Below are 14,443 nucleotides of genomic sequence, written 5' to 3'. Positions count from 1 at the left end.
AATTCATTAATTAACAAGCCACAGCAGTACTCAAACACATCTGCACACACTCATGATCACACACACTAAAGACAACAATACCTGTGATATTCCACTAGATGGCACTTCTGCTTCATTTTTTTTTTTTATCAGAGATCATCACTCTGAACATGTACAGCAGAGGAGCGGCCTCCTTCAACCTTTAGACATACATCACATTTGGCTTCTACATGTTTGAAAAGAAGGAAGATGTGATTTAGTTTTTAGACAAACAGCTGATGCATTTGTCACATCAACAGAAACTCTTAAAACAACCTTAGTTAATCCAGCAATGACTTAACACTGTGTATAATGTCGCCTTCCTAAACCCTTTTTGTATCATGAAACGTGCATTTAATGTCCAAAATTGTTTGGTAAGATTACAAGTATTCAGTTTTATTGAGGTTGTGTAAATGTTTTGGTAGTTTTGCAGATGTTGCGCATCATTTTCACGAACCAGCAGCAGTTTACTGACAGATACTGGTCAGGATGCTGTGTGCAAAACCACCCTGTTAACCACTATGACTTCTGCTCTAAAGGAAGGTTTTTTTAACTGTTAAGCCAACCTGACTTAGTACACCGAGCGGGAACACGATCTCATCTTCAAAGTAAAAGTGTCTAATGTGCAGTTAGAAGAGAATAAATTGGAGTCGATGACCACTTAACAATTAGCAGTGCGGATACTAACAAGAGCCTTGATGAGCGTCAGTGTGACGCTCATCTGATGTTCGTGGCTTTCAACAGTCACTTCCCTCCTTGCCTGAATGTGTGTTTTGCAACTAGGTTTTATTGTTCAACTAAATTTCAAAACACCGTCACTTTCTCAATGCAGTGACGGATGTGCTGCCGGTGTTGTGTGAATCCTCACGTCTAGAAAATGTCATATTCAAGCTACAAAAGCAAATTTCAGAGCTGTGCTGTCATTGTTTCTTCATGCTGGAGTGCTGCCTCCACTTCTCTAGACGTCTCTGTTTTAATAAAACAATAATAATTGTTTAATCATTTTATTGTCAGTCACAAGTTCTGTTCACGTTGTAGAGGTCTAACAGTCCCTTGAAAAAGTATTTTTAAAAAGGCCTGGCTTCATTTTATGGATGAATCCACTCAGTGAGGGTTTTATTTTGAAGCAGATTCTGTTTGTCTTCTTCCTGTCGTCACGCTGATGTGTGCTTGAAAGGGATGGGGAAGAGGTGGGGTCGAAAACCAACATCAACTTCATTCAAGTGTTGCTGCACTGAGAGCTGAGGCAGTCTGCATATCGTGACATCTCGACTGCTCATAACTCTTCTGGTGTCGTTTTTTTTTTTTTCTTTTTTCTTGGATATAAATGACTGATTGCCAAATGGGTAAGACCTGTTTTACTGCCCTTCATCTGTTTTTAATGATGATTGTCATGGATTATATTTTATTTTTAGATATCCACAAAGACTTTTAATTTCAGTGTGTGGTCAAAAAAATGTGTCATTTAATATTTTGCATTGAGAAATAGGGCCTTGTTTCATGACATAATCAACTGTGTTGTTCGATTTTCCTGCATAAATTGAATGTGTATTATTCCTACATATGATGGGGTGTTTGACTACCCTGTCAATGTTGATGAACTTAAAATGTTGACCATCACATCAGGATTCAGACAAGACTTTTACTCTTAACGACTGCTAAATAGTGTCCAAGCTGTTTGGTATAACAACTTCTGATTCCTTTCACTGTCATTTAGAAACACATAAAAATACATTATAAATTGATGTAACTCTTCGTGGTGTGACTTAGATATTGAACTTATCGATGCTCAGTTCTTGCTATATCACCATCTGAACCCTGCGGTGAAACTGATGCTCAGTGCTGGTCTCATCTGAAATGGGGAAGAGGCCGTCACGCTGAGATCTCACAGGACCACACACCGCTGATACTAATCTAGAAAAACAGAAGTTGCGATCTTTAAACAGTTCACCTTTAAAGTCATAGCGCTAGGATATTTACTACACGTCAACTGTTATCTTTCAGATTAAATGCAGAATCTAATTAATGTAATGGACGAGTTAAATGACTCATTCCTGTCAGCTGTGTTACACCAGATATGTAAAGGAAGGGTGGGGAAGTGGAAGTCCTGTGTTCACATCATTAGCACAACAGTTCACTGATCTCAACGGGAAGTGTTGGCAGTTAACCATTTGGTTAAATTTAAATTCTGCAATGGTTGTTTCTCACTGAACAACTGCTGCAGTCACTAAATAAATGCCTCTCTGCTGGCGGAGGCACCGCAGAGCTCAGGTCTCGGGTCGTTTTTCACTGCCAGACAAAACAACTCTGCTGTGTTTACTGTGGCGTCTTCTATGCAGATGAGATGGCCATTTATATTACTTCTGTTTTTGTCTTGTGGAAACCGCTCTCTGCTTCAAATGAGCCTTCCAACTTTGCCTGAAGCTTCTTCTCTACTTGCTGCAGCAACAGTGAGAGGAAAGTTGCAAGAATGTCATTTGCTACCTTGAAAATCCTCTGCTCCAGAAGGGGCAAATGCAGTAAGCAAGTAAATCGACGACAGGGTTATGACTTTGTTATTGTGGTTTTGTGGAGTGACCCGTGAGAAGACCAGAAACTCTCACGCTTTCGCCGTGTGACACATGGTTTTGCCTGTTCTCACGCGCACTTTTCGCACGGCAAAATCGTGAGAGTTGGCAGCTATGGAAGGGCGCCAGGCCAATGACCACAGTTTGAGATTAAGCTTCAACATTTATAAGTGTGAAACTGCTGGAGATTTTTAAGGAGACCTCTGGACAATTTCCAGCTGTGTTTGTGGCGAAAATAACAACGTTTTTAACAAGACGTGTGGACATCTGCTGCCTAATTTGTGGTGACCAAAGCAGGTATTTTGAACCAAAACGTAATCTTCTCCTCAGCGTAAACAATTGTTTTTTGTACCTTAATCTAGCCAGACCATAAGCACAGCATGTCAAGGCATAACATTTAAAATTTAACCTAAAGAAATGTAAAGTAACAACATGTGGTTTGCAGAATGGTACATTGCCAACATTTATTCGGGCGATTGGGTTTCTATTGGATGGGTTTTCTCTTTAATTGCTTTGACCAGACATTCATGGTCCCCCCAAAAATGAATCCTACTGACTGTAGCGATCCCTGACTTAACTTTACAAACACCAGCAGGTTGACATTTTTGGCTTCTGGTGAAAAATCCACAGGTATTGGGTGGATTGCCGTGAAAGTTTGGTTCAATCATCTCATGGTTCCCAGAGGATGAATCCTAAATTTCTCCGTTCCCATTACTTTTACCCTTACGACTTACGAAATATTAATGAAATACCGTAACTTTTTATCTAGCACCATCACTGAGTCACACTTAAGATACCTGGATAATTAGACCGTGCATTATAGTGGGTTGCCTGTGTGAAAGTGGCGAACACTATTACAGTAATCAGGTTGTGGAAAGACAATAACTCGTGATACAATGACCTCAGACTGTCATTTCTAGTAAATTATAGAACACAAATGGTTTTTGTGGGTAATAAGATACCTAGCAACATCTTCTTCTTCTTCTTCTTCTTCTTCTTCTTCTTCGTCTAACTTCATAAGCAACCGCCAACCCTGGATAAAAACCTTCTCTAAGTATGACTGTGGAAGTTTTCATGATTCATACTGTACACCACTTCTGTCTGTCACTTAGCTTCTCCAGTGTGGGAGTGGGGAAGGGATGGTGGTTGGCAATGAAACAGGCGACCACAGAGCCTGTTAGCTGTGTTTGAGTGTCTATCCATGTATTTGCATGCTTGTGCTTTGTGTTTTTCAAGAAATGTATTTATGTTCCTATTTTGCGGTGACACATATATTTCACATGAAAAACCGCCCCACCTGTCTGACATGTCTCATAGAGAAACATCTCTTCCTTCTGCTGTGGTTAAGCCTTTAAATACACAGCGTGTTGAGACTATGTAAAATGTATTCAAATTGTTGTAGCAGAATAGATGTGTGTGTGAAGTGACAGAAAGGTGGCTTTTACAACTTTTAACGCTTTGCCTTTGGTTCCCAACATGTCAAAACTTGTGAATAAAGAGCTAAAGTCAAGTCTTGACCGGTGACAGGGCGAGAGCGTTTCCCCACGGATGACAAAGTCGATTGCATCATCATTTCAACTGGATGGCTCATTATTAAATTTGAAGAACTGAATCGAAATTCCTGAGAATCTCCATGACGTTTTTGTTCTTCTTTTCTGTAGTTTCCTCAGATTTTACAGCGGATGAGAAGATGGAGATTGAGAGCATCAAGACGTATAAGGAAGATCTTCTGGACGATATCCAGGTACATACTGATAAAAAAAAAAAAAAAAAACATGTTGTTTTGTTAGTGACCTTTCCCGCTTTAGGTGTTGTGGAAACTAATATTAAAGCCTTATCTTTCTATCTAACCACTCCAGAAGTTAAAGACGGAGATAGACAATGTCATGGCGGAAATACTCAGCTTTGAGTCTGCAGAGGAAAAGTGAGTATTCATCTGGGGAAAAAACCCACATCTACCTCAAAAACCAGTCATCGTCTTTATATAACTCCAGTCTTCATTACTCCTACTAGATACTCCTACATATTTTTTCATTGTCACGAATGTTTCAGTTTCACAGTTGCTTTCTGACAATTTTTAACCTGCTGTGCCACAAAATTGTAGCTCTCAATGTATTTAACCTTTGAGGATTTTAAAGAAACAGTTCAAATTTCTATTTTTTTTTATTGTCGGAAACAGTGTTTGTTTGCGTGATCCCACCTCCCTGCCTGGCCTCTCATATCCAATGACCTCTGGGTTTAAAGTTACTTTAAGATTAATACCTCATTGTCTGAACATAAATTGTTGTTTTTACACTTTTTTATGCAGATTAAATGAACAACATATTAATTAGTGAGCTTAATAGGTGATGGTTGCTACAGATTTAAGCTAGCTGTTCACACCTGTTTCCAGCACATACGCTAAGCTAAACTAAGTTAAGCCGCTGCTGGCTGTATCCCCAAAAAATAAAAGCAAATAAGTATATTTCTCAAAATGTAGACTGCTCCTTGATGCTAAATACAGCCTGAATTATCACCTGGACTTGAGCTGCTCGACATTTTAGCCAAGACAGAACAACTGTGACTTTGTTCGGATTCACACATCCCATTAATCTTGGTCCAAGAAGTTCAGTCAAACCACACATCCTCAGACCCAAACAACTGAATAGGTTGATTACCAGTGACTCCCAAAATGACATATACCATTGTCAGTTAACCAGCAACAGGCATACCAGACGTCCATCATCCATCATCCATCTGTGTTTGGTTGGGTTAAGGCAAGAAAAGTACCTGGTTAGGTTTAGGAAAACATGGTGGTTTGGCTTAAAATAACTACATTACGTACGTACCTTCAGTTATGCCCTCCGTCCCCGACCAAATACCTGACTTGACGCTCTTAATACTGAATTCTACGGTCACTAGAAGTTGCCACCTAATAAAAAACATAAATATGAGGCGTAGCAAGCTGTAATATATGACCTAGTGATATATATGTGCTGCGATGTAAGTTGAGCAAAGGAAAGAAAAGCGTTACATTAAGTTTATGCTGTCGCCCTGTTGCATATTACTTACTAAGATGTACACAAGCTACAGCATTATTGTAATTATCCCTAAACACTATTGTTCTTCTTTCTTAAATGTTGCTTTTCCTGCAGTAAGACCATCGAGAAGAGCAAACGGTTCTCAATGGGGAAGAAGAAATTCAACATGGACCCTAAAAAGGTTAGGCGCCATGTGTCTATGTGTTGTATCTCGATCAGAATAATGTTATAATAAGAGACGACTGCTTACTATTCTCGGATGGTTTGAAAATACCCTGTGCATCTCTGTGTGTCTCTGAGCACCATCAGTAAAGCATCTGCCTGGACTTCCTCTCACCTAACCACACTGAGCTGCTGTCAGTCTGTGAAGTGACGCTGCTACAGCTCGTCAGCTCACTTTCTGCGGTCGCAGTGACACATCAACCTTTTTTTCTGCTATGGACACAAGTGTTCGCAACAACAAAACAAAGTCGATGCTTTCATGACATTTACTTACTGGAATAGATCTAATCTGAACCGTAGCTGCTGTTATGAGATACCTGAACCTTCAGACAGACTGAATTAGAGGCGATTCTGAAGAACTCTAATTTCTTTACTGCTGCAGATGTTTGTTTTTATTTGGCAACGATGCGGTATTAGAGGTTTGCTACTTTTAGAGATCATTTTCATTTTCTCCATGTCCATAGCAAACCCTATTTATAACCATCCTTCTCCTCTCCAAACCCGGTGACGGAAAGAGGAAGAGAAATTAGTTTTAAGGAATTGGGATAACAGAAGCTGCGATCTCACTCTGTCGTATCAACCGGAGATGAGCTCATAGTGAAACTCAGCACATTTGACCACAGCGCAGTAGGCAGAGTTTGTGTTAGTGAATGTATGTCATAAACTAAACCCACCCAACACAATGTGGCAGTATAACATCTTTACATCCAGTAAACGGTGTACTTTGTCTGCAGGGCATCAATTACCTGGTGGAGAATAAGCTGCTGGATGGAGGTGCTCCATCCATCGCTGAGTTCCTCTACAAGGAGGAGGGACTCAACAAGACAGCCATTGGAGAGTTTCTTGGAGAAAGGTGAGGAAGAGAAGGAGAGGGGTGGGTTGGAGTAACAGTAACGGAAAAGGAGGATAAGGATGGACGATAAGAGGGTTGAAGATGTATAGAAGTGATAAGGACGATAAGGACAATGGCAGAGATTAGCTAGTAGGAAGAAAAGGAAAAAGGATTAGGAGGATAATGAGGATTTTGGTCGATATGGTAGAAGAAGGAGGAATAGATTTATGATGGGATGAAGTCAAAGCAGGTCAAAGTCATGACAAAGTCAGGAAAAAAGGAAGGGTGGAGCGAGAAAATGAGGGAGAGGAGACAGAAGAAAGGAGAGGAAACAGTGAGATGTGAGGGCATGTCGCAACAGGGAAAGTGAACAACTTCCTCTGGTTTCATGTGTCCTCCTGCCTCCATCTGTCCCACAGGGAGGAGCTCCACCTGAAGACCCTGAAGGCCTTTGTGGAGCTGCACGAGTTCTCAGACCTCAACCTGGTCCAGGCCCTCAGGTCAGTCTACAGTCGTCACCATCATGATGAACATCATGAACAGATCTTATCATGATTCTCTTACAATAAGAGCTTCAGTAGAATAAGTTCACCAACTTTAATAGGTTAAGGTGCTGAATTTAATAACATGATTTCCGTCTCGTCCTGATCTTTTCTTTGACTTGATGTCATTGTATCATATTTTTTTAATGGCAAACCTCCTTCCAGAATCACAATTGTGTGTAACATGACTGCAAAATCCAGATAGCAGTCAGTTAGCCACCTACACTGATCATAGTCTTTGTTATTTGTCACACGCCACAACAGTAGCCACAGACTTCACTGAGTTTCCACACAGGGTATGAGAGGGGGGCTGCTGTTAGCATAGAAATATCACATCACCAGTGGAAAACAATCTGGTACCTGCGTCAGTGGCACCGGCAGAGTTAGATAGACTGTGTGTGGCCGTGGAGGGGCTTTGTCAGGTCTGCGATAACGGCTCCCGATGATGATGATGATGATGATGATGATAGTGATGTGATCAGGGTTATGCTGAATGTGGATTGGTGGCTGCTAACTGATAACAGAAAGTCTGCATCACGAACAGGGTTTGGAATTTGAAACATGTTGGCAGGAGAAGTACAATGAAAAGTGACTCATAGTTGCATTATGGGAAATGTAGTGTTCCTAGGTTTTTTAATCTTGCCTAGTAAAACTAAGTAGCGATATCTTTTTTTTTTTGCCTCTTTTAGCATGCTAACGCGCTGAACTAAGATGGTCAACATAGTTAATATTATACATGCTAAATGTAACATTTCTGCATTTAGCTTTAGCATTACAGATGTGTTTAAGTAAAGTACATGTGTGCAAGTAGTACAGTACTTGTGGAGTATTTAGTTGCATGATGGAAAGACAAAGAAGGTGCATCATTTGGATCACCGCTGCTATTATTATGTCTTAGTGAGCATTATGACGTCACACATGACTGATAATCTGTCATACATGTTACTTGGAAGCTGTACACCTGCTGCCAACACACATTCACTCTCAAGATGTGCGGTGCATCTGGGATCCACATCCTGCGCACAAACCTAAATGACATTTACACATCACAGATAGAGGTTCATGTTTTTGTGGTGTGTGTGCGTGCGACAGACAGTTCCTGTGGAGTTTCCGTCTGCCCGGCGAAGCCCAGAAGATCGACCGCATGATGGAGACCTTCGCCACGCGCTACTGTGACTGCAACACTCATGTCTTCCAGTCGACCGGTGAGCTTCACTAAATATACCTCTGTCCACTTCCTGTCTGGACTGCGTGTGTGTGTGCATGTGAAATCACCTCTCCATTTGCCTTTCTGGCTTTTGTTTCTTCTTTTTTCTCCCGCAGATCTTTCTCTTTCTCACTGACTATGCATTTATGTTAATTACATTACTTCACCCCAATTCTACGAACATCGTGTTGCTTCCTCTTATTCTCTGTGCATATGCGTGTTCCTCTGTGACACCAGACACGTGCTACATCCTGTCATTCGCCATCATCATGCTCAACACCAGCCTCCACAACCCCTGCGTGAAGGACAAGACCACTCTGGAGCGTTTCATCTCCATGAACAGAGGCATCAACAACGGAGAGAATCTACCTGATGAGCTTCTCTCGGTGAGAACCGCCGGGCAATCACAGCGGCCAAAATAGACACCAGGAAGTAACAACACAAGTGCTAATATGGCTGAAATTTCAAGTTCTGACCATCTAAATTTTTCCCTAATGGAATTTCAAGAATAGGTTATTTGTGAGCAAAAAAAAACTGAAGGGGTTAGCATCTATCTCAAGAGGAGAAATCGGATGCCCATTAGCAAAAATTGCACCTTCCAGTTAGCAGGCATACACAAATAAATATTTTGTTGACTCAAATCACTCTACGGCCATAATGGCTTTTCTGTCATAGAGTGTAAGTGCAAGTTTATATATGTGGAGTAACTGGAATTGAGACTTTTCATGCCCTGCACCTGTATATAGTGTCAGGTGTGTACGTTTTAGAATAAAAGATAATGTGATCAGACTTTTTTAGGATATTCGTGTAAATCTCTGCTTGATTTAGCAAACAGAAAGTGCCGGTTTCACTTCTGAATGCAATTTCATTTTTCATTTTCCAAGAACACAATTTTATTTTTATAGAGTGGAGGGAACCACAAAATGAGATGTCACATACAATATAAGTTACTCAATCTGAGGCCGATATGAAAATCAAAATTAAGTAAAATTGCTTGCATTGATTTTAATACAAAAAATGCTATACTTCATGATACCATGCAGTACTTTCTCTGCGTTGGTCTCACGATGACCACATCATGTGGAACAGAAACACACACAAGTGACCACATCCAGGTTGTTCTCAGTCACAAGTGACAGGAATCTGAAGGAGGTGGTGTTAAACAGTGTCCCAGCCTGTGGGCAGGTGGTAGAGTAAAAATGTGTGAACACCCCAGTGTCTCATTCCCACCAAGTGAGTCACTCTGGACTGAAATCACACACAGACATATTTGTCTTAGTTTGAGCGAATGGGATTTTATGTGAATAATGAATTTTATCATCTAAATGTCTCCTTTGTTTCCCCCTCACTTCCTTTCTCCTCAGAAACTGTACGAGAGCATTCGCAATGAGCCTTTCAAAATCCCAGAGGATGATGGGAACGATCTGACTCACACCTTCTTCAACCCTGACAGAGAAGGCTGGCTCCTTAAACTTGGTAAAATACCCCAAAAGTTTGTTTTTATGAATAATTTGGGCTGTTTGATAAACCCCTGTTGTTTAAACCCAAAACGAGAAGAGGTTCACGTGCTGACCTACATTATATCTAAGTTGCTAAACAAGGTGAAAAACAGGAAATTGCAGAGGAAACAGCCAAAAAAAATGACCCAATAGTGGAGTTAACACGTGTGCGTTTGCATGCAAAACCACATCACGTCAGTGTTCGGCTTTGCAGAAGTTTAACTTATGATATCCCCAAACATTTTTTATTTTCAGAGGCTTGTGAAGTTACCTTAGACGACTTTGTTAGTTTCAACTGTTTAGCTTCCACTGACAACTGGCACGTCTTAATATTTTGCTTTCTCTGTACTTCAGGAGGACGAGTTAAGACATGGAAGAGGCGATGGTTCATCCTGACTGACAACTGCCTCTACTACTTTGAGTTCACCACTGTAAGGCTCAGTATATATATTTTTTCTCAGCTCTAAGAAAGGGGTAGTCTAGTATTTCCCAGCCTATGCCCATATTTTGGTCCAGTTTTGAGCGAGACCACGGCAACTGGCAGCCGAGAAACTGGTTGCAGTGTAGCCGCTGTAGGCGAGTGCTGCCCATCGCAGTACGTCCACTAAAAAGTGCTTGTTTTTGCCACCGACAGGCTCAAAAAGTTTCTAAGACAACGAAATGGAAAGGATTGCTACAGATAGGACTTTTTGTTAACAAATAAGATCTTGTGCAACCAGAAACACGCTCGCCAAAGCCACCAGACTCAATTAGAGATTACATTCAAGCTTGACAGAAAAAAGTGAAACTCACCAAACCCACCACAAGTTTTTTTGTTTGTTGGTCTTGTTTTTTTTACTGTTGGGTTTGTCACAAATTCTTACGATATGTGGCTCTCTGTTTGTTCTGATTCTCATGCTCAACCCTTCCGATACATCACATGACTCACTCTCTCTCTCTTTTTAAATCTGACTGCAGGATAAGGAGCCCAGAGGCATCATCCCTCTAGAGAACCTCTGTGTGAGAGAAGTGCCGTACGCTCGCAAACCGGTAAGAATCCTGTCAGCTGTGAAGTCTTTCAACAGTAGCGTGTTAAAATCAAACCGTATTGTATTGATTAACGGCGGTCTGTGGATGAAGCACTCACGTTAGGTCGGCAGATGGATTAATAGATTGATTTTCATGTGGTTCTGGTGTCGTCTAGTACTGTCTGGAGCTGTACAACCCCAACAGTCGAGGGCAGAAAATCAAAGCATGCAAAACGGAGACGGACGGCAGAGTGGTGGAGGGGAAGCACCAGTCCTACACCATCTGTGCTGCCAGCGCAGAGGAGAGAGACTCCTGGATTGAGGCCATCAGGTCAGACCACACACACGAGTACATACATATATATATGTGTATGTACGTGATTGTGCTTACGTCTGCACAAACAGCAACATGTTCATAACCAGACACATGAAAATACATTTCGCAACCTGCACGCTGCTGCACGAACCTCTGTGGGGTGAAAGGTTTAAGTCTGTTAAACATCTGTCCACACCCAACAGCACAGCTGGGTGAAGTCAGGTGTGATCTGTTATGCTTGAGACCACATCCAGTTGTGATTGTATTTTAATGTACTATGAAGTGTTGTGACTACATTTTCTTTCCACATCCTGTGTCTCACAACAACTTGGCAGTGCGAGTGAGATTATTGCTGCTTGCTGGGTGTTTTAATGAAAACCTACAACCTACCTGTTATTTCTGTAATTAGCCATTACTTCTTCATGTTTTGATCATTACATTTTACTCGTTAACTTAGTGGCTAGAAATTTGTGAACTGTCCTAACATGGACGAATTGCAATGAAAGATCGTAATGAAAGGTCCAAAAGCATTTAGGAAATCAGGTTAAACTTGGAAAATCTGTCTGTAGTCTCACTCGCTTAGTAAAAACTACCTAAAATCCATTAATGACATATAACGATCCATATGCTTGCATTATTTGATTTTTCTGGCCACTCAGAGGCGGTGCAGCAAGCCGTAAACACAAGATTAACTTTATGAAGAGGTTATTACAAAGACATCAGCCTATTTACACATCAAGGTCTGGTCTCAAACCAACTCCTGAGGCACATTTTCTGGCTCTATAGCAGCTTAATATTTTGGAAAAGTTTCTTCCAAAAAAAGTAACAGTCAGTTTTGAAGAGCTCTTCCCTGAAAACAGCTGCCTGCTGTGGCTAAAAGTGATAGTGATAGCTGTAACCAGTAAGTAAAAATGCTGTTTGCCTAACCTTCACCACCACAACTGCATGCCTCATTTCTAGCCTTTCCCTGACCCTATTTTTATCCTCCATAACCTTCAAACCAAGTCCCGTGAGAACTGGCCAAATTGTCCTCACAATGCACCGATGTCCTCACTACGATGGTTAGAAACGGAAGCTGGTCCACACGAAGATATCATGACAAGCCCACACATACACACACCAACACTGCTGCCCTCCTGTTTCTATAACGATGATCTTCTTTCCTTCAAACAGAGCGAGCATCACCAAGGATCCATTCTACGACCTGGTCTCAGTCCGTAAGAAGAAGGTGATAAACCAGGCTCCTCAGGACTGAGCTGTCCAGCGCCCTCCGTGGACGTTCATGGTACTGCATCATGGGTGGATTCAGTCCCCCTTTACGTTGTATTAAACACCCTGCAACACAACTGAGCAGATACACTGGGCCTAGACACTGACAGTGGTCATCCAGGCTAAAAGAAGAACTTCTCTTTCCACTTCTCTTTTTACAGACTAGACTTAACAGTGTCAAAGGTTAAACATGTTGACGCGTTTTTGTCGCTCCCATTGTCAGTCTGACAAGCCACAAAGAATTTATCGAGAAAACGGCGTCAGTGTTGTAGGAACCGGATCGCTGTCCGTGCATGTTGTGGACAGAAGCTGTGTGTGGATATTTGTACAGATTTTTTTTTAAAAGTGTCTGTTTAGTCAACAAACTTTCTTGTGTCTTCTACCGAGAGAAGTTGATTTGTGGTCGATGCCTGTCTGCTCCTTGAAGATTTTGTTATTCTGACCAGGAAGGCAAATGATGTTTGTGATGTCCAAGCAGATTTATGCATGCTTTAAAAAAAAAGGCAAGACATTGCTCCAATTCCTTAAGGCTCAAAAATGGACATTAAGTACAAGTACAGCAACAGTAAAATGCTTTACTTTGGTCCAGTGGGTTGTTATATCTTGCATGTAGAAAGCTTTACACCATACTGTTACGGTTAAGATTGTTAATACTTGATTTTTGTAAATATTGATGCTGTACATTTTCAAACATTTTGAGGAATTCATTTTTGTTGTTGAAATTTTTAGTACTTTATAGAGTGAAGCCTGCTTTTCTTTATATCTCACCCACCTTTATTAGCACAGTTCAATAAGTGCAATATCCATTCTGTCTGCTTTGATTCAACTGCAACGCGTACACTGAATATGAATGAAATCTTTTCACTGTTATTGTTGTATTTGTTATGTTCTCAATGATTAATTATTTAATAAAAAAAAAGTATTCAGGTACCTGTTGACATGTCAGCCTGGATCCTGTTTATGGCTTTGGGAGCAAACCGACACCTGCGTTTTCAGCTGAACGCACTCTGAAACCACCAGGTGACGACTCACTTCCTCATATTGACTGTCTCTGTGTTGTGTTTTTTTCATATGTGAATGTTGACATGCTCGCTTCACATCCTTAAATGTGCTTCTTGAAGGGTGGGCACCGAAACCACCTTTGTGGTTTAAATCAATATTGCATATAGACGTTTAGAAAGCAACTTATTTATCTAGTATAGCCTCCTCTGGCTTCCTTTATAAACTGACATACAAATTAGAGCCACAATAGTTAATTTATCAGTTGTCAGCTATTAAATCAATAGCCAGATATTTTGTTCATCGATTTATTGTTTTGATTACGGCTTCTTAAATGTGAATATTTTGTGTTTTCTTTCCTCCTCTATGACAGTAAACTAAATATCTTTAGGTTGTGGGCAATACAAGACATTAGAGGATGTCATCTTAGGCTTTGGGGACCACTCATCAACATTTTTCACCATTTTCTGACGTTTCAAAGACAAAAAAAAAACGTATTAATTGAGAAAATATGATTAAGTAACAATGAAAAAAAAAATCATTAGTTACAGCCATACTGTAAACATGTTTAACACCGTTTTCTTGATGTTGAAAGGGAAAATTTGATTGAAACGGTTAAGTTTCATGAGACATCTAGTTTACATTACCACTGTTTTAACAGCATTATATTATTTCAGTGTGTAGTAGGTCCAAACTAAACATTGAACAGAAAACAAAACAAAAATGACTAAATAAAATGACCCCCTCCCCCCCAACAGTCATATGTATATATATATATATATGTCTTATATCATCACTGAGCTTATTGTGGACATCTGCATAACACAAAAATAGAAATGGGGAGCCGCTAATTAACACACTGCAATCGAACTCGGCTAGTGGTCAAAAACTTTACAAGAATTTCAATTTGGTGCTTTTAAGGTCCCAATATATTCCATTTAATTA

At 40.5% G+C, this 14,443-nt stretch overlaps 1 protein-coding gene across 1 annotated transcript; it reads left to right on the top strand.

Moving 5' to 3' along the window:
- Nucleotides 1-1,264: 1,264 nt before the first annotated feature.
- cyth4b (cytohesin 4b) lies at nucleotides 1,265-13,434 on the top strand. Its single transcript, XM_084376398.1, has 13 exons — nucleotides 1,265-1,364; nucleotides 4,247-4,329; nucleotides 4,445-4,509; nucleotides 5,720-5,786; nucleotides 6,562-6,680; nucleotides 7,079-7,159; nucleotides 8,294-8,406; nucleotides 8,646-8,794; nucleotides 9,773-9,884; nucleotides 10,262-10,338; nucleotides 10,865-10,936; nucleotides 11,091-11,245; nucleotides 12,404-13,434. The coding sequence occupies exons 1-13, from the start codon at nucleotides 1,346-1,348 to the stop codon at nucleotides 12,483-12,485; spliced, it is 1,194 nt and encodes a 397-aa protein (XP_084232524.1). The 5' UTR covers nucleotides 1,265-1,345; the 3' UTR covers nucleotides 12,486-13,434.
- The last annotated feature ends 1,009 nt before the right edge of the window (nucleotides 13,435-14,443 follow it).

The sequence above is a fragment of the Pagrus pagrus genome, assembly GCF_965226575.1.
Source record: "Pagrus pagrus genome assembly, chromosome: 2".
In the NCBI taxonomy this organism is placed as follows: Eukaryota; Metazoa; Chordata; class Actinopteri; order Spariformes; family Sparidae; genus Pagrus; species Pagrus pagrus.
The sequence above is the reverse complement of the archived record's forward strand: the minus strand, read 5'-3'. Positions and strand labels throughout refer to the sequence as shown.